General features: G+C 33.5%; 1 protein-coding gene across 1 annotated transcript in view; it reads left to right on the forward strand.

Annotated features, from left to right (window-relative positions):
* LOC148273212 (leucine-rich repeat serine/threonine-protein kinase 1-like) overlaps positions 1 to 26,062 on the forward strand; it is a 52,153-nt gene extending 26,091 nt beyond the window's left edge. Inside the window, exons 5-33 of the mRNA XM_088239010.1 lie at positions 935 to 1,100; positions 2,337 to 2,452; positions 2,548 to 2,707; positions 3,912 to 4,067; positions 5,559 to 5,726; positions 6,498 to 6,646; positions 8,633 to 8,759; positions 9,795 to 10,027; positions 10,832 to 10,990; positions 11,623 to 11,797; positions 12,309 to 12,485; positions 13,368 to 13,612; positions 14,371 to 14,662; positions 14,871 to 15,038; positions 15,993 to 16,136; positions 16,219 to 16,360; positions 16,452 to 16,583; positions 16,663 to 16,808; positions 17,254 to 17,432; positions 18,042 to 18,219; positions 19,369 to 19,558; positions 21,007 to 21,143; positions 21,472 to 21,559; positions 21,814 to 21,936; positions 22,272 to 22,462; positions 22,881 to 22,983; positions 23,380 to 23,585; positions 25,090 to 25,238; positions 25,327 to 26,062. Of these exons, the coding sequence (XP_088095136.1) occupies positions 935 to 1,100; positions 2,337 to 2,452; positions 2,548 to 2,707; positions 3,912 to 4,067; positions 5,559 to 5,726; positions 6,498 to 6,646; positions 8,633 to 8,759; positions 9,795 to 10,027; positions 10,832 to 10,990; positions 11,623 to 11,797; positions 12,309 to 12,485; positions 13,368 to 13,612; positions 14,371 to 14,662; positions 14,871 to 15,038; positions 15,993 to 16,136; positions 16,219 to 16,360; positions 16,452 to 16,583; positions 16,663 to 16,808; positions 17,254 to 17,432; positions 18,042 to 18,219; positions 19,369 to 19,558; positions 21,007 to 21,143; positions 21,472 to 21,559; positions 21,814 to 21,936; positions 22,272 to 22,462; positions 22,881 to 22,983; positions 23,380 to 23,585; positions 25,090 to 25,238; positions 25,327 to 25,471 (4,744 nt within the window). The 3' untranslated portion in view covers positions 25,472 to 26,062. The remainder of the gene's footprint in view (positions 1 to 934; positions 1,101 to 2,336; positions 2,453 to 2,547; positions 2,708 to 3,911; positions 4,068 to 5,558; positions 5,727 to 6,497; positions 6,647 to 8,632; positions 8,760 to 9,794; positions 10,028 to 10,831; positions 10,991 to 11,622; positions 11,798 to 12,308; positions 12,486 to 13,367; positions 13,613 to 14,370; positions 14,663 to 14,870; positions 15,039 to 15,992; positions 16,137 to 16,218; positions 16,361 to 16,451; positions 16,584 to 16,662; positions 16,809 to 17,253; positions 17,433 to 18,041; positions 18,220 to 19,368; positions 19,559 to 21,006; positions 21,144 to 21,471; positions 21,560 to 21,813; positions 21,937 to 22,271; positions 22,463 to 22,880; positions 22,984 to 23,379; positions 23,586 to 25,089; positions 25,239 to 25,326) is intronic.
* The last annotated feature ends 40 nt before the right edge of the window (positions 26,063 to 26,102 follow it).

The raw sequence follows: 26,102 nt of genomic DNA on the forward strand, positions 1-26,102 counted from the left end.
CACTAAACTGGCAGCTGTCGTATTGCCAGGACACTCATAAAGTATTGTCACTAAATAAAGTGTTTTATTCTAATTCAATGTTAAAAGGGAACTTGTCAATGGACTAGTCTTCTTAAAACATGGAACTAAAATCGCTGTAACAATTTTCTACAAGTTATTTGTTAGATTAGATCCTTTTTGTTAGATATTGAATGAGGACTAAAAGATATGTATTTTTTAAATAATCTTACATAAAAATGTTGAAATAACCAAAAGTGTGACTTGTGCCCTCTTAACATGGATCGATTCAATTGTGGATGTACTTTAGTGTAATTGGTAGATATTTATGAAACATTCAATAAACAAATAATACATTTTATGAATCATTTGGGAAATTTGTGAAGAGTAAAAAAATATATAATTTATTCTATTTTTATAAATGATATTTATATAAATTTAAAAAAATAAAATAGTGCTGTATGTGTACATACAGTATACAATCCCCTCAGAATGATTAACCTAGTGAGATTTTTTTTCAATATCTTGATGTGGTCATCTACATAATTGGATCTTAAACAAATTTAGACATTTCCTCTAAAAAACTGTTAAATTGGTAGATATTTATGAAACATTCAATAATACATTTTATAAATCATTTGGGAAATTTGTGAAGAGTAAAAATATATGTAATATATTCTATTTTTATAAATGACATTTATATAAACTTTTTTTTAAAAATAGTTCTGTACGTGTACATACAGTATACAATCCCCTTAGAACGATTAACCTAGTGAGATTTTTTTCAAAATCTTGATGTGATCATCTACATTTAAACAAATTTTTACACTTCCTCTAAAAACCTGTTAAAGTGACTGTTTTATATTTATTTTTCTATTTGACCTTATTCAATTTGTATTATTATAACAAGGTAAAAAATATATTTCTCTGAACACAGTGCAGCAGAGATGGGTTTGTCAGAGGCTGTGCGAGCTCTCGTAGCCGCAGGAGCTGATGGACGCTCTCACCCCGTGACACGTTACTCCCCGCTGTATGTGGCCTGCTATCACGGCAACAGGGACATTGCTGAGACCCTATTGCTGAATTTTCCAGAAATGATGCAGGTAAACCATCACACGCCTCTTGTGTATAAACTTTACCAACTCTCTCTAAATTAAATATATTTCCACCTCCATCTACTTTCTTCCCTCTTCTGTTAATTTTTTTCTGTTTCTGGAGTGGTATTCTGAATCTTCTCTACCCCTAGAGAGTGGTTAATTTGGCAATTATTATTTTTTTAATGCGACGACACTTAGCTTCATGTAATAGCCACACTGATGATTAAACATCAAATGATGTATAAAACTGTTTAAAAAATGGAAAAAACGAATACGGCTTGATCAATTCAACCTAATTAAGTGTTTTGGGTAATGCTTAAGGTCGCAATAATGTTCTAAATGAAAATTGTCATCTTTGATCTCACGTGTTCATATTTATTGAATGTTTAATCATTAGTGTGGCCAAATATAAAGAAAACTGTGAACGCATCTAAAAAATTTAAATCCCCAAATTAATCACTCTTTAGGGAGGGGGTAGAGGAGATTCAAAATACCATCCCTTGACAAATAAAAATACAGTTCTGTTTTTGAAATAAAACCAGAACCCCGGTCGAGTGTTTTTGACTTGATGACAACTCTTTGGTAAATAACTTGAAAAGGGAAATTGAGTGGATATAAGTCCGCCTCGTTTGTGCATTCGCCTACCATACTTGAGTGGATATAAAATATTGGTTTCCAAAGTGGTTCTACACCACAAAATTTCATTGATCGTGGGGCTGGTAAGACTCATCACCTTACCTGCTATGTTACATGATTGACTTAGTTTTGTAAATTGTTCGATCGAACAATTTCACTAGAGCGATGTAACCAGTTATGTATTATGGTCTTCCAAACTTAGTAAGTGGACCAAATATCAACCTTCCATTAATTTTATCAACATCGTTCAAATTACCCGTTATCTTAGCAGTGAGTATTACATTTTCTGTGTGGATTTTATATGCGCATTTGTAATTCATATTATGCACTCATGATATGAATGACTATTTAGACACTCACCATTTTTTTTATATTTAAAAAATGCCTTGTAATATTTTTATATTTTCTCTATGTACCTCAGAAGCATTTTTTCTTGTATTGATTTGAACTACTTTAAAAAGCAGCAAAAAAATTCTTCTTTGAAATAACCTGCCAGAATTTTATGTCTGTTGCCCAACACTGCCCTAATTTCACTCTTTTGTGCTTCCGATTTTTTAACATTTAAATATATGTTATTCTTAACTAATATTTGTTTTCATTTTTCAGCAACAAACAGTCGAAAGATGGCTCCCTTTACATGCATGCTGCATAAATGGACATGTAGAACTTGTGTCTCTACTTTTAGATTTTCCTTACCCAGAAAGACTGATGACAACCTTAAGGTAAGTTAGTTTCAACTAATGAATATTATGTATGCAATATTATGTATTACATTTTATATTCATCTCTAATTTATCGAACTTTTATTTAATACCAGAGATCAAACCGGGGAGTTTGAATACCAAGCAGTTTTTGATATCAACCATCGAGATGTTAGTGGGCAAACAGCTCTTTACGTTGCGTGTCTTCTTGGAAATCAACCTATTGTAGATATTCTCTTACATCACACTGTTAAAGGGACAAAGGTTTCTACGCAGGTAAGATTCAAATGAAATATATTTCCGAATCTATTTGGTGTTTTGGATGAATCATTTAATGCTGTTTAAAATATTATTTGCTTCAATGTGTATATAGGTATTATATGTTCCATTGTTTGCGATTTTAGTTAGCTCTAGAAGTTTTTAAAAATCTAATAAAGTTTGCTAAATGGTTAAATAATATCTAATATTAAATAATAATATCACCATTAAAAAAAACATGAGATTTTAAAATCAATAATATTATTTGGTGTTTACGTATTTGAGTTGGTCTCTTCCAAACCTCTCCATAATAGATTTTCAACAAAACACAGAATCACAAAAAACCTTAGTCTAATCGAAAATAAGCAAATCATACAATTTTGCACACAAATTTTCTGTTGTTTTTTTTCTCTGTTTCAATTTTGCCTTCAATTAAAAGTAACTAAAATATTTAAGTTCAAGCTCGTTTTTATGGAATTATTATTTTGGTTGCAAAATTTTAGTGTTCGTATCGGCCGTCGATCGACGTTTGAAACAAATTTCCGAGATTCAGAAACAAATTTAAATCTTTAAAATTACATTCAAACATATTTTTTCCCATTTTTTATTATAGGGGGGTTTGGAATCATACAACATATTTATGTAATCAGTCAATCTACTGTCATTTATAGGCTGTTTATTAATAATCCTTCCTATATTAAGCGGAGTTTTGAACATTAACATAACACTTATCATCATCTAGTCAGGCCGGATATAACGGGATCTAGCGCCCCGCCACTTACTGAAAAGAGAAGAGAATTTTTATATGTTTGTAAATTATTCTCCCCTCCCTTTTTAGCAAGTGTATGGTTCATTTTGCCAACTGAACCTATGGTAGGTCCAGCCCTGCATCTAGTACCTATAAGTATTATTTTCTAAATAAATATTTATTAATAGGTTCTCGTTAGGGTATAATAATGTTTTATCTACTTTTACATAATGGGATATTAAACTTTTTTTTAAATCTCTATTCTTGCATAAAAAATACAAATGTGTACATACTATGCGTATTCAAAACTTTTGTTAGATTTTAAATAATGTGCATAAATGACAGCACCTCCATAAATGTTTTATTTTGATTAATTTTACATTATTTTGCACTCCATAAACATAAGTGTTGTTTTATTTTCTGTTTGAAATTAGTTTGCACGTTGTAATGTCAAATTTTGGTTTGATCTACTAGAAATCAGAACCAAATGACGATCCCTCCACCCCGACCGTTACAAAACAAGTCGAGCCGGAAAGTATTATCAGTCCCACGAGAAGAAGAATATCTGTCGGAATACAATCTATTATGTCTCGACTGAGCATTAGTAGCAAACAACCTGTTAATGCACAGGTAAGGTTGTTATATCGATTTCCATCTTTCATTTACAGGTTCAAATTTTAAGACTTCGTGGGTGTTACTCTGCTTAAAATGTAAAAAATCCATTTATATATCAATTCTCTTTTAATATCATTGGATACCATGTATTTGTAATGATGTTCTTTTGCTCACAAATTTAAATGATTTGCAAAAATTGAAAATATGATAAACTTTTTCAAAATGTACAAAGCTTCATATTGATATTATTTATCGATTGTTTTGTAATTCTTCAACACAACAAATATCGTAATATGGCTCCTGTCATTGATTTGTAACTTTTAAAAGACTGCCAAAAAAAATTGCTCTGTTACAACTGAAATGGCGCTGTTATATTAAGCAAAGGACGAGATATTTTAAAGTAAAGGTATTTTAAAACAAAAAAATTACACATAAGTATCGTAGGCATTCTGCGAAAAAGCATCAAGTCGAAAATGTACTGTTTTGACTTAATGATGTGGTAATATTGTTCAGCAAATGTTCTACAATCTACAATAATGCACTAAGTCCTATCTACACTACAGGCCGAATTATTTTCCGTTATAGGTCAATAGAATATAAACCCACTCAGGGAATATAAAAATATATTTTCCATGCGATTTTCAAAGTTGGTATTCTCCCTTCTTTCAATGATGCTGACATTCTTGAATGCAATATCGAATCTGATGAAAATACAATGAAAATTAATAGTCTATTCATCTTAAACTCTATTAATTATTTGTTTTTATTGATTTATTAGTAACTCAACATTAAAAATAATAAAGCAATATGTTATAATATAAAAATAATAAAGGAATTCACACAAAGTGACTTTATTACATGACTTTAGTAAAATAATACCTGACATGCATTAAGTCATAACAATACTCTATTATTTGGGAAAAGGTATTATTATAGATATTATTTTTATTTTTTTTATAAAAACTTTTTAAAATTGTAGTTGATAGATCAGCGTAAGATTTATTTAATTGGCTTTATAACTTTTAGTTATAAAATTAATTGTTAACAAACAAACTTGTAACCTCAAATATCTCTAAACTAGTATTTTTGACTTAATGCTTTTCCACAGAATGCCCACGATATACTGTTTAGCCATCTATTTTGCATAGTTTCTAAAAATAATTATATAATGTAGTCCTGTTTTAGTAAAATACACCTTCATGTTGAATAAAATAAGAAAAATGTACCATGTTTTATACTCTATGTAGCCTTATGTTATATCATAGCCACACAAGATTTAATTAAACTTCATTAAATAACAGCCTAAATTGTACACCAAACATAAACAGATTTTACCACCTTGTCTGAATTAAGTGCAAAACAAAAAAATCTTCATATTTGTGACAACAATATGTTTTGATGTAATATATTGGTCCTTTTTTCATTTAAAAAGTACATGTACAAAATTCATTGGATGACAGCAATCTCAAAATATGTGTGTGAGTAATCTTCTTACAAATTTTCCAGGAGTCGACTTCTGAGTTCCGTTTCCGGCCAGTGCACCTTGATACGGTTATTGGTGGCACTCGTGATTCATGTCTCCGAGCTGCTGTTAGAGGCGGACACACTGAAATAGCTCAGGCTCTCTTGGCTGGGGGAGCTGATCCTAATGCTCCCAATTCAAACAATTTACAAGTATGAACATTAATTTAGTTTTATGGATGTCTTAAAACCTTTCAAATCAATTAAAATAATAGTTTTTTTATTGATTTGATAGGTTAATTTTTCAATTTTATATTTGAAGCACTATCTTTGTGGTTATTTATTTTATTTATTAATTTATGTATTACCAATTTCCGTCGAGTAGTTAACATGCTGGGCTACCATACATAATCCTAGATTTGATTTACAAATCTATCAAACCCATGTATAAAAACATGTCGGCCCTGTAATGTAGTGGTCAGGGCCTTTTCCTACCACGCGAGAGGTCTCAGCTTCGATTCCTGACACGATTGACATGAATTTCTTTAAAATGGTGTTTTTACTCTAGAATATATCATAGTCCTTTGACTGGCACCTGAAGCATAAGACTGATCATTTTACCTTCATGTAACAAAAATTATCAGGATCATTGCGATTGGTGTACCAATGCAATGCCTTAAACACCATAAGGTGCGAAAAGGAAATGACGATGATATTTTTTTAAATTTTGTAAATGGCAAATCGGTGACAGATTTTCTACTGATCTTGTTAATTTCTTGAACTATTGATTTTGATTTGCCTTCTATGGCATTTTCATAGGTTTAATTTTTAATGCTTTCGAATAATGTCTTAAATTTGCACATACAATGCCAAGCTTATCGCTAAGAAGCAACAACTTCCAACTGTCAACACAAATTTTCCGCAATAAAGTCCTCAAATGTAGTCATAATTTTCTTTTCACTGTGTAATGGTTTTTCTTTTCAGCATTCTAGTTCAGTTCGCGTGTCAACAAACTCCACTCAATCTCAGAACTCTAACTACCCCTCCAACGGCACTAGCGGGCCCGCTCCCGTTGGGAATACAAACTCGACCTCTGACCCTATCAGTCTACCTGCCCTAGTAGAAGCGTGCAAGTCAGTAAATTTACCATCCATCCGCAGCTTACTAATCTTCACTTGCTTGATATTCCCATACCTGAGGAGCATTGATTTTGTTTGATCATGTCATGTCATTGTACACTCCAACTTAATAATGTTGTTATTTTACATAAATATACTGTGAAAAAAATTAATAAACAAATAAAAAATAATAAAATACCAGTTTTCCAATAACCCATAATATATGCAGCAACTAAAGTTAACCTTAACTCGGATGCAAGTAATTGAAGTACAGTACTCTGTCTATAATCCGCCACTTTAAAAACCAGGCGAGTGTCCAAATAATGAAAACGGCGGATTATAGTTAACACATAAAATTAGGTAAAATTTAAAACAGATACCTATTTTGTAAATCTTGTTTTTATTGAGGAATTTGTACTTGCATTTTATTAATTATTTTACCCAATCTGGGCGCCAAGGTTTACAAAGATTGGGGCTTAGCAAGCGGCGGACTACCGAATTTAACATAGAAATACCGGTGAATTATAGAGCCTGATTTTGTGCTTTAAACCAGTAAAAATAACGGCAGATCATAGTAGTTGTCCCATCTCAACACATGACTTTTAGTCCCATGGAGTTGGGACTTATGTCTCAAATAATGTACAATAATCTTATTTATGAGCAAAATTATTATCCAACAGATGTTCAGCTCGATATATAAAAATAAATTAGAACACAGCTATCTAACAAGATTTACATCTGTTGATGGCCTAGTAGTACCAAAATTTAAAAATAAATATGGACAACGTACGTTGGATTATATTGTTCCAAAAGTATTTAATTTGTTGCCACTTGACATGAAAACATGTCATAGTAAAAATAAAATTAAGTTTCTATTACGTAAGTGGTTAGTAGATAAAACGTTCCTATATTGATTTATTATTTATGTAGTATTTATGTAATACATTTTTTAAATTTTTTAATATTCTTTACTTATTATTATTTTTTTACATATATACATTTTTTGAAAAAAAAATAATTTTATCCCTCATTAATTACATTTTTGTTATTTTCCTGGGTTAACCTTTTCTTTTCTTTTATTACTTTCTTACTTTCTTATTTCATTTACAAATGTAAAATGTTAGATCTTAATTTTATATGTACTTTTAATTTTCTTACTATTTTTTTATATTTTTTTTTCTGTAGATATGAATTGAAATTCTAGATTTACTTTACCTTGTTTAATTTATTTTCTTATCTTGTTTTGATTACATTTATGAGCACACACTATTTATATATGTGTCTATTATTTTTTTTTCTTTCTTATATTTAAAATATATTTAAGTAAATTACTATTGTTTAATTTTAATTGTATTATTTTACTCTATTTTCTCACTTAAAAAAAAAAAAAAAAAAATCTTTAAACTATTTTTATGTTTATTATTTTATACGTATACAGTATTATGTCTGTACTCTTCTTATTTGATTATTAATTAAAACTAATGTCTGAGCACCCGATGACAAACTATTATTGAATAGTTTATCGGGACAAAATATATCTTAATACTTTGTTTTCTTCATAATGTATTATAATGTAATAATATGTATATTTTATTGAATAAAGACTCTAAAAAAAAAAAAAAAATGTAAATAAATAAATAAATTAAGAAATAATCGAGAGGCAAATTCTTTACAAATTCTGATTACAAATCCCAACTCCATGGAACCAAAGTCCTGTGTTGAGTTGGGACGTGACGATCTCCAATTGATAGTCTATTAACAATATTTTAAAAACCACTGAACTTTCTCATTCCTATCCTAGCTTTTAAAAATAAAAATAAAACAAAATTATGTTTACGTTAACTAAATTTTCTCAAAAAGTAAAAAAAAATATTTTTAATCGCGTTTAACTTTTGCTTGATAAATGTCACCATTAGCTATTATTCCTATTCTCACGCTATTGAAAAATTGCTATTCATTTTTAACACTGTGTCAAAGTTTTGTGTTATGCTTTATTAACAGAGCAAGAAACATACCCCTTGTTGACCTTTTACTGAAGCACGGGGCTTTGGATTTAAACTGTTTGGCCTTGAGGGAAGCAGCTGACTTAGGTGATGAGGCACTTGTTTCTCGCCTTTTGGCAATTAAGGTAAATTAGAATTCACAGCATTTTCATCTCCTATATTTAATTTGATAACTGGTTTAATTGTAGATAAAATACATAATCTCGACAGACAAGTACGACAGGGTGTGATGCCATGAAGTGGAAGTGTGAGAATCCAAGATAAGTTATTCCATGAATGCTCCGATTCGAGTTGAGTTAATGACGAATATTTTAAGTTTGTCTAAATTTTTGTAGACAAGTACTATATTTAACTCCCCAAGGAGCTGTTAATATTAACATATTACAACAGAGATGAAGAACATTTTAGAGAAGGTAATATAGAAGTCTAGGCATCTACAGGGCTTATGACCTGTCATTGGCTGCTTTAAGTGGCCACTTTACACACTGTGTAACATTCACCATTCTGCCCATATTTGAATGTCTATATTCCTCCAATTCTTTTATGTCTATGTTTGTGAAGTTAAAGAGCTGAAACCTTTATTTATGCGGCTGAGATTCATCTAATTGAATTATTTCTTGTCATTTATTTATTATTACTTGTCTACAAAAATTATGACAAACTCAAAATAATGTTGATAAATTCACCCGGTCCATGAAGAAGTATAAAAATTGAAAAAATAATGCTTTCAGGCGTTGCCTAGTATGTAGGTGAAATAATTCAATTAAATGAATCTCACCTGCATAAATAAAGGTTTCAGCTCTTTAACTTCACAAACATCAACAGATGAAAGAATTGGAGGAATATAGATGTTCAAATTACACAGTGTGTAAAGTGGCCACTTAAACCAGCCAATGACAGGTCATAGGCCCTGTAGATGCCTAGACTTTTATATTACCTTCTCTAAAATGTTCTTCATCTCTGTTGTAATATGTTAATAGTAATGAAGGTTATGACATTATTTAGGTGGGTTGGTTAGCCAAAAGGAACCCTATTAGCACATGCTTATGTACCTTTGCCATTTATCTGATCTGTCCATCCTCTGCCTACCCCTACAAGAAAATAGTGTGATACTAGTAGTAACAGTAATAAAATAATGCTTACTTATACATCTTTCCCAGGCGTACCCTGATCCCGAGTATAAGATAAACAAGCGAGGCATGACAGAGAGCATGTCTCTCGGTGGGCTACTGAGCCCCTCTACTTCCATAGCTAAGCCGGCCCCCCCGGGGCTGGCCGTACCCCCCCTGGTGGCCTCCCCCCACGGCCCCCTCCTCACCTACAGCGCCATGTTCCCCAGCACACCCGCCATGCTGAACTGGCACAACCAGAGCTCCAAGCTTGCTGCACTTAAGTAAGAAAAATAATATGTATTTTGTAAACTTTTTTTACAATTGTATGTACAGATATATAATATTTCTATAACTTGTGACTTGAACTACATATCATGTTCATGACATGAAAAATATCGACTTTGGTAAATCTATCATTATATTACTCACACATTCTAGTTTTACATAATTTGTTGATGCATCTGTCGTTTTGTGTCATCTGTCTCTCGGGCGGATGAAGAATATAGTACTGTGTGTGAAATAGAACCGGAATCTTAGACGAGTGTTTTCGACTGCTCTCAGGTAAAAATCTTGAACCAGCAAATCAAGTGGACATGAATCTACCTCGTTGTGAAGTGGTTGGCGCATTCACCTACCTTTATTGAGATCCTGCTTTTGATTCCTGTAGGGAAGGACGTGAAATATTGATTTTAAACCTCGTTGCTGCAATATTTCATTGTTCCTGGACTGTCACCTGAAATGCAGGACTGATAATCTTACCCTCATGTAACAGATGATCGAAATACACTGCATTTGGTTTACCAATGCAATGCCCTATGCACCACTGGGTGTGGAAAGGGGAATGATGGCATTGAAAAGTGAAAATTCTTCAGCCAACCTAAATGTGTTAATTTTTACAATGGGACAATTTCAACATGATTAAAAATTGGTTTTGTAAAATCAGTACTATTAGTTAAAATGACAAAAAACCGTTGTATTCCACAAATTCTTAAATGTACAATATGCCTTGTGAACAAATAATGTATCCCATCTTCCTAAACCTTGCAAGAATATTTTTTATTAAAAAAATGTAAATGCTTTTGTAGAATGTCCTGGATCCAAGAAGCAGCGATGCATGTGAACCCGCGGCTGAAGACATCTATCCGAGGAAGGGCCGTGGCATTACACGCAGTCACACGTATCGACATTTCTGGCAACGCCCTGACATCAATTCCTTTGGAAATTCTTCAAATGACTAGTCTTAGGTAAATTTAGTGATGTTTATTTTTTTTCCGCAGATATTTGCTCATTTCAGATACTATTTGCTATTTACAATATTGAATAGAAATTAAAAACGGATATCAAAAACCTCTTATACTGTTTCTTACTTCTAAAAGTTGCTTATGAATTCTTAAAGGATTTAATACATACATATGTTACCAATAAAAGTATCAATATTGTCTACATAGAATACAAGACTTATTATACATATCTCTCTTATCTTTTAAAAAATTACTTTATATTTTGCTATGAAAAGCCTTAATTATATGTTTATTTTTTATAAATTATGGAAACAGATTATTGATTAATGTAAAAATTTTGTTTTCAAATTTCTGTATTTCAAAATATCTCATCTTTGCTTAATGTAATACAACGTTACAAAGCCGTTTGCTGGGAGATTTCTCAGCACACTCTTTTAAGAGTTAACTCTTACTACAAGTAAAAATAAAATACTGGGTAGATGCTTGTTCAGAATCATAGGTATTTTGTTGAATATCTGGTTGACCAACAAATATTTTTTTCATAACAAGCTACAGTTAAACGTACAGTGCTAGTTTTGAATTTGAATAGCCGAATTTACAAAAAATGTGTTTACTATTTGGTTTTCAATTTTCAGGTATTTAAACGTAGCTCAGAATAAGCTTGAGCGTTTGCCAACAAATTTAGATGCTGAAGAAAAGTCCCCAGATTCCACAACAGTGCGGGGAAGGAAGAGTCGGCGTTCTAATGGACAACCAACAGACCCTGAGGAGTACTACACAGCGCCATTCTTGGAAGAAGTATATCTTCAGGTAGTAATTTATTTATTTATATATAGGAATTGAGTTTTAATTCGAATTCAAATATATTTATTTTCCAAAATAACATTACAAATAACAAAATATTTAAGGCATTAAATAGGGACAAAATATCAAACCAGGAACCCTTGAGCAATGGTTCGACATCATCAAGGTATAATACTCTCCAATAGCAAGAGTATCTCTTAAACATAGTTTCACTGATGTGAACGATGTCAATCTCCAAAGTGATAATGTTCAGCTACCTGACTGCTCTTCCAATCGGCATAACCAGAGGCAGGTTGATTCTGGAAGCCGGGAGGTAAAACAGTCTGTGCTGACACTGTCGGAGATAACCATCAGGAACATAAAAATCGATGCTCTCTAAAATGTCTGAGTTCTAGATAAAACCTTTCATCAGTCTGAAAAAATAAGTGTTCTGGAACTCAGTGAAAGATATGTATACCACTGGATGCGGAAAGGCAAATAATGATGACTTTACTAACTAAATTAGATTTAATACCAGGAAAATAGACTGGAGCATTTGCCAGATGCCCTCTTCTTCATGCCTGCCCTCACTACTCTGGATGTGTCCAACAACAAGCTGCACAAGCTTCCCTATGCCATGTGGAGATCTCCTCGACTGAGGGACCTCAACGCGTCACTCAACCTCCTTAAGGACTTACCCACCCGGCCCGAACATGTAATGTTACACATTAACTACTTTATATTTGGTGTTAACATAAGTTGTGTTTTATAACTCTTCTCGTATTGTATCATTTTGAAAACGACAGTAATTAATATCCACCAGGTGTTGCCAGCATAAAAATCTGTTTTTTGCTCAAATTTGCTACTCTTATTAACGGACGGTATCTGTGCATAATTTGTTTTTATTTATTTTGGATCTTATCTATTCTCATGTGTGCTGTAATAATATCACTACAATATATATATTTTATTTAAAATTTGTTCAACACCTTAACGTCTAAACCTAAAATTTGAATTTTCATATATTTTGTTTCTTCATAAATATTTTTTCCCATATAATAATTTTTTACTGCCTTACATAAAATTTTATTTTGTGACTGCGCCTTCTTTCTAAATGGTAGTCTGATTTTTACCTTTTCTCGGTAATATGATAATATGTTCAAATTGACTTTTTTTTCCAAAATACTGTGGTTCTTTTTTCAAATTAAAAATTTTTATACACATAATATATCATGGTATTGTATAATATTATTTGCCTTTAATTTGATGGAGTTAAAATCAAAAATGTCCATGATCATTGATTTTGGGAAGACCTACAAAACCAGTAGCGAAAATACTATTCATTTAAAGTTCAACGTGCAACTTGTGTATGGTATAATTCGTAGCGAAAAGACTATTAATTTTATGTTCAATGTGCACATTAAACCAAAAAGAATAGTCTTTTCGCTACAGGTTTGTTAGTCTTCCCAAAAACAGTTGTGTTTATGTTTTTAACCCCTTTATCTTATATAAGTATTTGTAATTCATTTAACATTGACTTTACCCTTGTGCATCTATTTTTTTTTAAATAAAATTAAATCAATAATATTTTGTTTAGGTCTCTCTGGCGGAGGAGGCCGCCAACAGCGTTCTGTCCCCCACCAGTCCCTCTACTCCCCTCTCCAGTTCTTCATCGTCAGGCCAACTGGGGGTCTCAACTTCTCTCACGAGCGGCAGCACCCAGCGCCGCAGCTGGAGTGTAGACCGCGCCCCGAGGACCGACTCTCGCAGGGACAGCTACAGCGGAGACGGGACCCTGGACGAAGAAGGAATGGGCGAGAGTAAAAAGGCTGATGGCGTTTTGTAAGTCTTAAAACGTGTAACAAAAGCCAAGAAAACTTATTCATGACATTAATTGCTCCGTTGTAAATCTAAGAATTAATAGCATTGTATAGTCTTAGACTGTGAAAATTCTTCATAGGAAGCATGCCCCAATAGCTGGAGGGCGTAATCACAGCAAAGGATCTTTTTAAAATATTTTTCTTTAATTATTTAGAAATCCCGAGGTGAAATGAAATAGATAAAATTATGTAATTATGTTGCTTTGTATTCTAAATAAAGCTCTCTCATCACTTTCATACCCCTATCTGCACCCGATGGTGCGTAAGGCACTGCATTGGTACACCAAATGCAATGTATATTGATCATCTGTTACATGAAGGTAAGATACTTAAGATCTATCTGTTACATGAAGGTAAGATCTTTCGCTTCAGATGCCAGTCCAATAAAACACCCTTTAAAATCTATATTCACGTCCACACTACCAGGAATTGAACTCAGGAACTCAAGAATGGTAGGCGAACCCTCCAACCACTACACAACGAGGCAGGCTTATCTCAGCTCTATTTCCTTATTCAGGGTTTTTACCTAAGAGTAGCCATCGAGTCAAAACACTCATCCGGGGTTCTGATTCTATTTCGCACGTAGAACTGTATTCTTTATCCGCTTGAACACAGAAATAGCTAAATATAGATTTCCAAAAATATTTTTCACATATAATTTTTGCCACTTCTCAATCAGAATAAGTTTGCCATTTATATATTTATTTTGAATGTTTTCAGACAACAGGAGCTACGTCGCCACCACCTGTGGACGCGAGGGCTGCGCGTGGCGGAGCGCCCCCCTTCGCCACCGCCCGCGGCACGACGCCCCCGCCTGGCATGCCTGAGCCTCGCACACAACCAGCTGCGCTGCGTGCCCCCCGGGCTCCCCTGCCTCGCGCCGCGCCTGCAGCGCCTGTCCCTGGCCTACAACGCGCTGCGCACCATGTCCCACCTCACCAGCTACCCCAACAGTCTGCGCCAGCTCGACCTGTCGCACAACCAGATCACATGCTGGCCCAGTCTTCCGCAGGTAAACTACCCCGGGATACTTCTCGTAGGAACTAAACTTGACCTCTCGCACAACCAGATCAGATGCTTACCCAATTTCCCACAGGTAAAGTATCTACCCGGATACTACTTGTAGGTACTAAGGGAGACTCTATGTAGATAAAGAAAACTAATTAAATACTCGAAATGTTTGCGCTTTTATAATTTACCCAAATTATTATTGCTTTTAGGTGGACAGCTGGAGCCCCCTGGAACAAGCCCACTTGTGGTGTTACTGCCCAGGCAGTGGGGGGGCACCCCGCTCCCGCGCCAGGTCTGCAGGAGGTGTAAGGAAGGCAGTTCTCGCTGCGCTCTGTCCAGCACGGAGACATCTCCGACTAGATGGTCTGCGAACACTTGTAAGATATTATAACACATAATGATGTTGATTATTCTATATACCTCCCCATTTTATGTTATTATGCTATTGTGCCATGCCACAAAATCGCACAATATACACGACCGACAACTGATGGCACTGTAAAAATGCAAGAGAGATTTCGAGTCCTCTTTTCCACGTCGACAGCCTCCGAAGTAACATGTGGCATTTGATCTCTGAAGCTCTTAATTGTAAATTGAGGTCCTTAGTATCAACGTGGGACAATAGCCATTTTTGTAATTTTTTAAAAGAGATGATTTTTTTTCTGATATACAAGAAACCAATATTTAATATGTTTTTATACCTTCGTAAAATAAATGGGTAGAAATTTATTTTCGGGCTTACAATGTGTGAAATGTTCACTTTTGATGCAAAGATGATAAGTAAATGTCCGTTTTTGATATTAAGTACATACTTAACATATAAATTTAATATAATAATCGCCATTTTTGACATGTATCTTTAGTTTTCTGTTAAGAAAAGTGATTTTTCTATCATCACCAATCAAATAACCCATTTTGAAAAAATGACAATTTTCCGACTTTGATAATAGGGTCCTAAGTTATTCTTGCTATTTGTTAATTCAGCGAAAATAAATCTTTTATATGTTATCCCAATTGCGTATCATTTAATAATACAAATATATCATTTAATAACCATAATATACTAAGTTTTATAGAACTGCAATTAAATAATATTAAATCGGGATAATCTAACACCGGTTCACATTCCGACACTATGATTGCTATACAAATTGTTTCATTGATTAATATCTCATTATTCTCTGAATTTTTTTAAACTACTAACAATCGTCTTTTGTTACTGTGTTACAGTTTCATACAAATAAGAGGCTGAAGAAACGGTTGAAGGTTGTTGAATTAATGATTCCACATTTCCTTAGTGTCCAGATTATTATTACTCCTTCATTTTCCAGGTTTTAGCTGACAATTTACTTTCCCGGATTCAACTTACAACTGATGATGATGGAGGTGAACTCTTGGATGGTGGAGAAAAGGGTTCAGTTTCCGACCGGCTTTCAGCCAATGGTAGCAATTCGACAGATGATGACGATGATTGGGTAGGTTCAAATTATATTTTTACATGTGCATACAATTTCTTTTTTTCTGACGTGAAATTGATATTTATCCTCTTTATTCTAGAATCTTGTTCCTGTAGTTCGAACACGGCTTATATTCCCCAATTTGTCAATGCTTGACATATCGAACAACTTACTAAAGATGATACCACCAGCTATTCATGAACTTTCAAACCTTTCAGTGCTAAACGTTAGTGGAAATCCAGGTATGTTTTCATATAAATTTGAGACTGTATTTAATTTTTTAAATCAATCACGTCAACTTTTGTTTAATTACCTCCACTTTTTCAATTTCAGATATAGCTGAGCTCCCACCACAAATGGGTCTTCTTAACCGGCTGTGGAATTTGAACACTAATGGATGCTCTTTGCAAGAACCGCTTAGATCAATGATAGAGTCTAAAAAATACAAAACGATGGATATTATCGGTAAAAAAATCACTCATGTTAATTAAATAACTTAGCAGCTTGGAATATTTTCTTATTAAACATTTAATATTATTGACAGGTTATCTCAAGTCTGTATTGGAAGATGCTAAGCCTTACGCTCGCATGAAACTGATGGTTGTGGGAATTCAAGGAATTGGTAAAACTAGTTTATTGGAACGACTGAGGCAAGAGAGTGCTCCAGCTCATCGTAGGAGAGGACCAGAGGTATAAACTTTGACATAAAATTACGAATTCATATTTTGTTACGTAAATTCATCTTGGCTATTTACAATGATGATTATTAGCAAACAAAAATTAAGAAATTTATTAATATGAAAACGTAAAGAGATTCATCGATGTTTGTCGATTTAATGAACTCAAGATATCCATAAAAAAATAATGATGTTTGTATGAAATTTTGGCAGAAATATCAGAACTACAAAATTGATGAATTTAACTGAAAATTTTGATACTTTTTAATAGAATTTATGTTTTTTTATCGACAAATATCGGTAATTTTCATTTTCTCTGTGGCCAGATTCTTTACATTTATTCAATCAGTAGCTTTCTGTACCAGGTTTCATATGTTTTAGTGCAACAGTTTCCGAGAAAGGTTATTTTGTAAATTTATTTTACTTTAATTCTGTATACTATTATTATTTTGCTTCAGCACTGGGCAAAAAGAATGGGCAACAAGAATGTTAATACAAAAACGTCTCGCGGAACCAACATGTCTACTGTAGGAGTTGATATTGGAGATTGGGTGTTTGATCGACACCCCTCAAGGAACGCCCAGAGATCCCACGGACCCGTCGTCTTTAGGACTTGGGATTTCGGAGGACAAAAAGAGTAAGCCTTTTGAGAAAATATATTTGGGTAATCCAATCTGAAAATAAAGCTGATGTAAAATTTAGAATCCATTTTACGTACAACTCTTTATTTATCTTAAAGTTTTGGGAATTAAATACGACAATGATATTTACAAAGGACAATACTTCTAAATGTCAATCCTAATAGTAACTCACTTCAAAAATAAGTTTAAAACAACTATTTTGAGCAGTCTATAATCAACCTCGTCCACCTTGTGGTCCAATAGTCACCGCGTTTACCTACCACGCAAGAGATCTCGGGTTCGATTCCTGACATGGTTTACAAAATATTTATTTAAAAAGTGTTTTACACTGGAATATTTCATAGTCATGGACTGGCACCTGAAACGTAAGACTGATAATCTTACCTTCATATTACAAAAATTATCAAGATGCGCTGCGGTTGATGTACCAATTCAGTGCCCTATGCACCATTAGATGTGGGAAGGGAACGATGATGATGATAATCGTCCAGATTTAAAAAAATTTAACTTTAATAATTTGACAAATATTCCAATTTATTGATGTTTATGAAACTATTTTACGAAACATTTTTTTGATATGCATATTATTTTATTTGTTTTCTTAGATACTACTCTACACACCAGTATTTCCTCTCTCGGAGATCTCTATACATCGTTGTATGGCGGGTCCCAGACGGTATAGGAGGACTTGCCGGGATCCAGCACTGGCTAGTCAGCATACAGGCACGGGCGCCTAACTCTCCTGTCATCATTGTCGGAACGCATTACGATGTGGCCAATGAGGTATTTTCTAAACTGTATATGCATTTTGACATCATTCATAATACCTTATTCCCAAATTTTTTCACACTTCATGCGGGTTGACTATAAACGTTTTCTTTTACTTAACACGTTCGCGGACACTTTTTTCTCCTAGGATCCACTCATATGGACACATTTAAAAACTTTCTTATTTTTAAAAATATTTCACTGTCGACTGGACTATAGTTAAATGTTTAAAGTAAATCTTGTTTGACTATCATACTAGGACACTTTTGTTGCTGACTGTTTTTTATAGGGACACAATATCTCGTCCTACCATACAATTACTTCAGCTTCACGAAGGTTATAGCCGTCTTTTCACTACCAATGGACATCCGTCATTTCTCAATTGAGAGACACGATTTTGCCGGCTATAACCAACTGAACGTATTAAACACTTGCTACATTATTTATTTTCTTTTATTTCCTCCTCATTAAAGACTAGTATGGAGTAAGTGCATGGTTTTTTATTAAAATAAATATTTGCGTTCTTATAATGTACATATTCCCAAATATTTCAATTTTGGCGGCCATTTTCAACGAGTTATAGATCATAAATAACTCACTATTAGATTATGAAAACCAAGTTGTGGTAGAGTGGGGTTCGAACCTCAGACCTCTGATCCTGAGTCAACGACATTAGCCGCAAGATCACAACCCGGCCAATTATGTTTACAATATTGACAGAAATATTCATAGAGATTGAAAAGTCTGTTGAAAAATTTTCCACTTGTTTGTATAAAAAGTCAAACAAAAAAAATAATATGACTATTTCTGTAAACACTGACTATCTGAGAAACTGTGGTGTGTTAGTTAATGTGCATGACTTGATTAACGAACTGACTCGGTATTAGAAAGATAAACTCGGATTACCTATAAAGTATTTATTCCATAATGTTATTTGCTAGGACACCTTAATAACACTGGGAGAAAACCGTGTGGATGCGAGAATCGCCCCACGAAGAATGCCAAGAGCTGTCAAAGTTCTCGTGTGAAGTTCGTAGTATGTTTTGAAGTTTAGTTTGCACCGGTGATGCCAACCACAGAACGCTTCAGTGTTGACAACCTGATTGGGTTTTATCCCATTTAGTCCTCCACAAAACAATTTAGTGAGCTATTTTTTTCTAACAGATGTCAGGAGAACACTCACCCGAACAGCTCCAAAGAGTAATCCGCGAGCGCTTCATCTCCATCGCCGACCCTGAGAAGAGAGGGCTCCCTCGCGTACTTGACAGTGTGGAGGTCAGCTGCTCTACCCGCCACAATATTCGCCTCCTCGCCAATCTTATCTATGATAATGTTTTTAGTTTGAGGCAACCAGGTACGTTGATTGAACCTCAGTTTAAATAAAATAAAATGTACATCACATACCTATTGTGTTTTTTCTCATTGATTATCATCATCAAATCTTTTTCCGCACCTGGTGATGCATAGGGCAGTGCATTTTTAAATCAAATGCCGTGTATCTCGATCATCTGTTCTTCCATTATCTTTTTTTTTTCATGTTAACTCTTTTATTCTTTTTGTCTTATATTGTATGTCCTGGATGAGTGTTTTCGACCCGGTGGCTGCTTTCAATTAATAAATAAACCTTTAAAAGGAAATCTAGTGGAGAAACGTCCGCCTTGTCACATAGTGGTTGGTGCATACCATGCTTAAGGTCCTTAGTTCGATTCCCAGTGAGGTTTGCTTGAAATATTTGTTTTTAAAGGGGGTTTACACTGAAGTATTTTATTGTTCTTGGACCTGGCATTGAAGCGTAAGACTGATCACCTTACCTTCCTGTAACAGATGACCGAGATATGCTGTTTTTTATTTAACAATGCAGTGCCCTATGCACCATCAGATAAGGGTTTGATAGTGATGATGATGATGTTTTATGTTTTGTACTACTACTACCACCATCATGCCATTTCCGGGGTAGAAAGAGAGGACATAGCGCCACTTATGTCTATCTTGGTATACAGTCCTAGCTTCTTTCACATTCATACAGCTTCGGTTATGTCTGCTTTTGACATGATCAGACTTAAGATTTTGGTTTATCTGATCATGCCTCGGTCGTCTCGCCATATATATCTGTTTTACCATTCTTTCATTATCCATTAGTTCTACATAACCATAAACTGTATATAAATTTATTTAACATGTAAGATTTATGTACTTACCTTGTTTTGCTTATTTGTTACTATGGTTTTGAAAATGTAGTTTATTAATATCTTTACTACTTACATGCATTAAATCTGTGACAAAATATATCAATTCATTTTGTAAAGGGTACTTGGTAAAATAAAATAACATAAATGTTATAAAATCGCTTAAACATCTCATGGTTGATAATTATTACAATCTACCGTTTTAAAAGAATTACTTAAGTATATAAATCTCTGCCTCAACTTCTCAGGATTTTTTGTCCTACTTAATTTATGACAATTAATGTAGTACTAGACAACTATCATATATTAGGTAGTAAATATGTAATCAAATTAATTGTATTTGAATAATACGAGTACTAAGTCATATTTGAATCAAAATCCTAAATGTATAAATAATGTTTAAAAATAAATTACTCCTTGTAATTTTTTTTTTCATTAAAATATTTTCTTTCTATGAATGTCCATTCTCGACCACTTTTTTGCAAGCTTTACATGCTCTGCCATAATATTGCTCACTCTTGGTGCAACAGTAGCTAATTTAAATTTGACTTCATTTTAATTATGGGCAAATTTAATAGCTGTGGAAGTGTAGCAAAATGTTGTTTTCAATTTATAGGTAGCAAAGAACTGCTTCTTGAACAGAGGGTCCCAGCTTCATACCTAGCCCTGGAGGATGCTGTAGGGGTTCTAGCGGCAGAGAGGCGCACTCGGGGACTCGATCCAGTACTGACACATGACCAATTCAAAACACAGGTCGTGTTACAATTTTTTTGACCTTGTGTGATTCTAAATATAGAGAACGATAAATTGCGAGAATATTGGCAGTACCTCTTTTAATATGATGATAATATTGACTCTCATCTTATCGAAAACTGTTCTAAGGACCTGAGATTTTGTTTTCACCTCGCGGTTCCACTTCATTAAGAACTCCAAATCGAACGCAGAGATCTTCGTTAATTGTTCGTGAAAAGTGTTAGTAATTTTACTATCTTGATTTTACCGTGAGATTCCATCAATATTTATCGCCAAAAAATGACAATTAAGTTTAGCATTTTTTATGATTTTTTATTTTATTTTATAGGTCGCCCAATACATGCAACAAAAGTTCCACCGAAGTTTCAGGGACCAAGCAGAATTGCATCAAGCTACAATGTTCTTACATGACAATGGTAATTTGCCATCTTTTTTACCTGTTTTCAAAGAATCACATTTCAGTCTTGTGATTTGCTCCATGTCTTGTGAAGTGCTTCATCTTATGACAATGTAGTTCAAACTTTTGCTAAATGGTTTTTGCTTTTAGAAACGCCCTATTTATTAAAGACTATCAAGCGCCGATAAAATTGTAATGTAATATTTTGCTATAACATTTCATTTTGTCAATTTTTTGTTTCCCCAATAAGTTTATTTCTATTACTTTTTTCAGGTGTTCTTCTTCACTATGACGATGCGACATTGAAAGATTTATACTTTTTGGATCCACAATGGCTTTGTGACATGTTGGCACATGTTGTGACTGTAAGGGAAATAAATCCTTTTGCTCGCTCCGGTAAGACTCTCATTTATTTGCGATTCCAAAACTTATCATTCAAATACGAAATTATAATTGACAATTGGCATTTTTTATGCTTTTTTTCAAATCAAAACTTTGTCAATTCGGATGCATTCCATCTCTGTTAGTCTTTGTGGGTTAGTAAGAAGCTCATCCTTGTACTTATATATTTATTATTTGTTTGTTCATTCCCAGATACGGCTGCTAAGAATTGTGTTTAGCTGATAGTTTCTAGTTTCCCATTTGTGCTTTCCATTTGGAAGGCAGTTTAAAAATTATACATAATTAATATACTTAAAATAAATACAGTTTATTTGAAACCAAAATTTTAGGTGTGATGCGTTTAGAAGACATGCAACTTCTATTCAAGTCCTCCAGAGCGGGAGACAGCAGAGACTATGTTGTTTCTTTGTTGAACAAGTTTGAGCTAGCGCTAAGTTGGGATGGAAGATCCCTTTTATTACCACCTCTTCTACCAGCTTTAGAACCTCCCTTGGATAGCTCTTCAAGTAGTTGTGTCAAGGTAATATTCATTTTTTTACCATAATTTTTGCATTAAAAATTCTTGTTTACAATGAACCAAAAATAAAACTGTCAATGATTTTTTTTTAAATTTATAAACAATTATTTTTTACTCGAAGAATAAATGATTATACTCAACTTTTCGTCAAAAAAAATTCTGCCAGGTGAATACCCAAAATGATAACATTAATAAAAAAAAATTCGTTCATTCTACAGATACGTTTGTAAATCTATACATATTTTTTCTCATGAAACATTTCTTTTAATATTCTTATTCTTAATCTAACCTTTATTATATTTTTCTATCAGAAAAACTTGCTGAACCATAACAACAATTTGCAGACCTTTTTTATTTCAAGTATGTAATTCAAACAGCATGTAATTTAACCAAATCATTTCACTATCAATTTTTTTTTAAGATCCCGTTAAAATCTCGTGGCTGGACTGCGAGAGGCCATAAGAAAATAGCTGTTTCTCCACTATCCATACTCAATCAGACTGCTGATGGTTTGGTACCTTCAGGTAACATAACATACTTTTACTTAACATACTTAATAACATATTTGTGATCTATAAAATTTATTTTGTATGCGTTACTTACATAATAGTACTATATATTAAATTTCTCTATGCAGGGTGGCGCACGGCACTTGTGTTTTTTAAAATAGAAATAAAACACTTTTAACCTTTCAAAACTTTTCACTGCACAGCGGCGACCGAGCGCTCTCCACCCACCACTGTGACTGAAAACTGTTGAAATACAAGTTTACCGTCTGTCTCCTAATGAGACCATCTCCCACCTTCTGCGACCCCCTTGGTTTTCATGTTGCCCTTTTTAAAAAAACACAAGTGCCATGCGCTACCCTGTACATATATAGCAAATATGTTTTGTAATCAATATTATAAATGTATATTTAGGTACCATAGTGGCTACAACAGTACCATGCGGCCCTGCCACTTCAGCTTGCCTGGCTCACGGCCGGCCGGGATTAAACAGTTCCTTGCGCCGCCTACTTCTCGCTTCCTACTCCCCGTGTGGCTTCTGGCCTCGCCTGCTCACTAGGCTCCTTGCAGATGATACTGTGCCAGATATCGTCGACCACTTTTACACCCTCCCAGATGAGGTTTGTTTTGTAGAGATAAAATAATACAATAAATAGCGTTTATCAATCGGTGTTGGATCGGCAGTGATTAGTGATTTTTTCAGAACTGGCGGGAGAAGAATGAAAACAGATAAAATATTGTAAAATATAACAAATGTGTGGAAAGTCAATGTATGGCAGAATGATGAAATATGAGAAAAATTAAAATGAAGAAGTAATGTTTTCCGTAAATAAAAGTGCGTTTTAAATATTGTTATTTAAATGAAGATAGAAAATAGGTAGAAGAAGCACAAAATTATTGTAGTAGTATTAGTACTTTATTCTGATTTTACATTTCATTTATTTATTTATTATTATAAGTAACGGCCGTAGCCAATTTGTACAAAATTAATGTTAAATGCAAAGTTATATAATATAAAGAAAACATAGTTAATTGTTACGGTTAAACTCAGTAAAAGTAATGGATAGTAAAAAAAGAATAAAAGATTTACAGTAAAAGAGTGAAGTATAGAAGAAAAGTGATAAAAAAGATATTCATTTTAGGTTTGTAAATCTTACATAGGCACACATTGTTAGGCACAAATATTCAGCAAAAATAAAAATAAATAGACATTTATATGAGTTTATTATACAAACAGACTGAATCTCCGGTTCATCAGTTATTGTTGCAAAGTCAGTAGTACTAACTTCCTATGTACAACCGAATGAGCGTGAACCCATCTAGGTAGCAAGTATGACTGCTTGTATATATAATGTTTCAGGGGTCTCAAACTAATTATTTTATTTATTCTATCTTAAAATTAAAGAAAATACACATTAAAAATCAAATAAAAATGTTGCATATAAAAACTAAAAACAAATAGAAATGTTCATAATGGAGTTCTGGTACCAACCCTAATGTATGGAAGCGAAGCATGGAGTTGGAAAAAAAGGGACGAAAGTAGACTGAATGCTGTTGAAATGCGATCCCTCAGGCGAATGTGCGGAAAAACAATGTATGATAGGTGCCCTAATGTCGAAATTAGAGCAGAATGCAAGGCTGAGTTAAGCATTATCGACAAAATTAAGAAAGGTCTTTTGCGATGGTTCGGTCATGTGGAGCGAATGAATGATGAAAGAACGGCTAAAAAGATTTATGATGCGAAAGTGTCTGGTTGTAGAAGTCGAGGAAGGCCGAGAAAGACATGGCATGATCAAGTACAGCAAATTCTTGAAAGTGGTCATGTGAAAAGTCGGAATAATCGACGTGCGTGCATGAGAAGATGTATGAATGTGAAGGAAGCAAAGGAAGTGTGCCAGGACAGAGTGGTGTGGCGTTCTATCCTCTCTGCCTACCCCTCCGGGGAAATGGCGTGATGGTTAGTTAGTTAGTTAGTTATATATATATACACACACATTCATACATATACACATCTATGCGCATATATTCACATATATATACACACACATGCAAACATACATACACGCACATGTACCTAACATATCAAAGTAAGCTAATTTTATTATAGTTTTGATGTTTTTTCAGTTAAACGGCGACAGTGCAGTCAGACGTGTGCTAAGTCTTGGTGGGGAATGGTGCGTATGGCAATCTGGTCTTCGACTTCTACGTTCGGGAGTTTTACTGTTCTCCATAAAGGAGCTGCCCCAAGAACACAATGTTTACAGATACTCCAGGTATACAACAATACCGACACCATTGAAATTTCAACTGACCTATTTATTTATAATTATTGTTATCACTACACAAAATGTTTTTTCTTAGATTTAAATTGAAACAAGAAGGAGTTTGGTGTGATGTGGATACTGCTAGCTCTTCCATATTGGAAATTATCCTTCCCGCTGATGACATGGTTATCAAGAAACCTATAACCGATGAACAAGGTGACACCATAGGCTATCAGGTATGATTTTTTTTTACATGCATCATATACCTTTATCTTACTGCACATAAATATAACTTTAGGAATTTCATTTCTAGGGCTTATATGAGCCCATTGCGGGTGAACTGAACTAACTGACATTTTAAAGGTGATGTAAGTTCATTGCTTATATTACATTTCTGGAATCAGTATAATCCAAAAACCTTTATTTCCTGATTCTTTATGTACAAAACATCCATGATAATTAAAAATAACAAAATTATTTTTTTAAATATAGCAAAAAGCTTAAAGCTTAAAGTTTGACCATTTTGTCAATTGGCTCAATTCACCTGCAATGGGCTCTTGTGTTCATTTTACTGATTACTAAATTAATCTTGGTTTTGAGTTAAAGTGAGATGATCACAGAATGTATATCTATTACAATTTGTTTTACTATAACTCAAAAGTCTGTGCTAAAATATCCCTTGGGAACGGTGCTGTAACATTTAGACGGAATATTAAGTTCAGACATTTGAAAAAAAACATAGAGCCATACTGTTTAATAATTCCTTTTCCATAATTTTTAAAAATAATCATTTAATTTAGGCCTGTCAAAGCAAAATAAATTTAAAATAAAAATTATATCTGTCATTTAACTAGCACTGCCAATAACCGACTA

This window comes from Micrasema longulum, unplaced genomic scaffold (assembly GCF_059751315.1).
Source record: "Micrasema longulum isolate JH-2025_06_02 unplaced genomic scaffold, ASM5975131v1 h1tg002039l, whole genome shotgun sequence".
Taxonomy (NCBI): Eukaryota; Metazoa; Arthropoda; class Insecta; order Trichoptera; family Brachycentridae; genus Micrasema; species Micrasema longulum.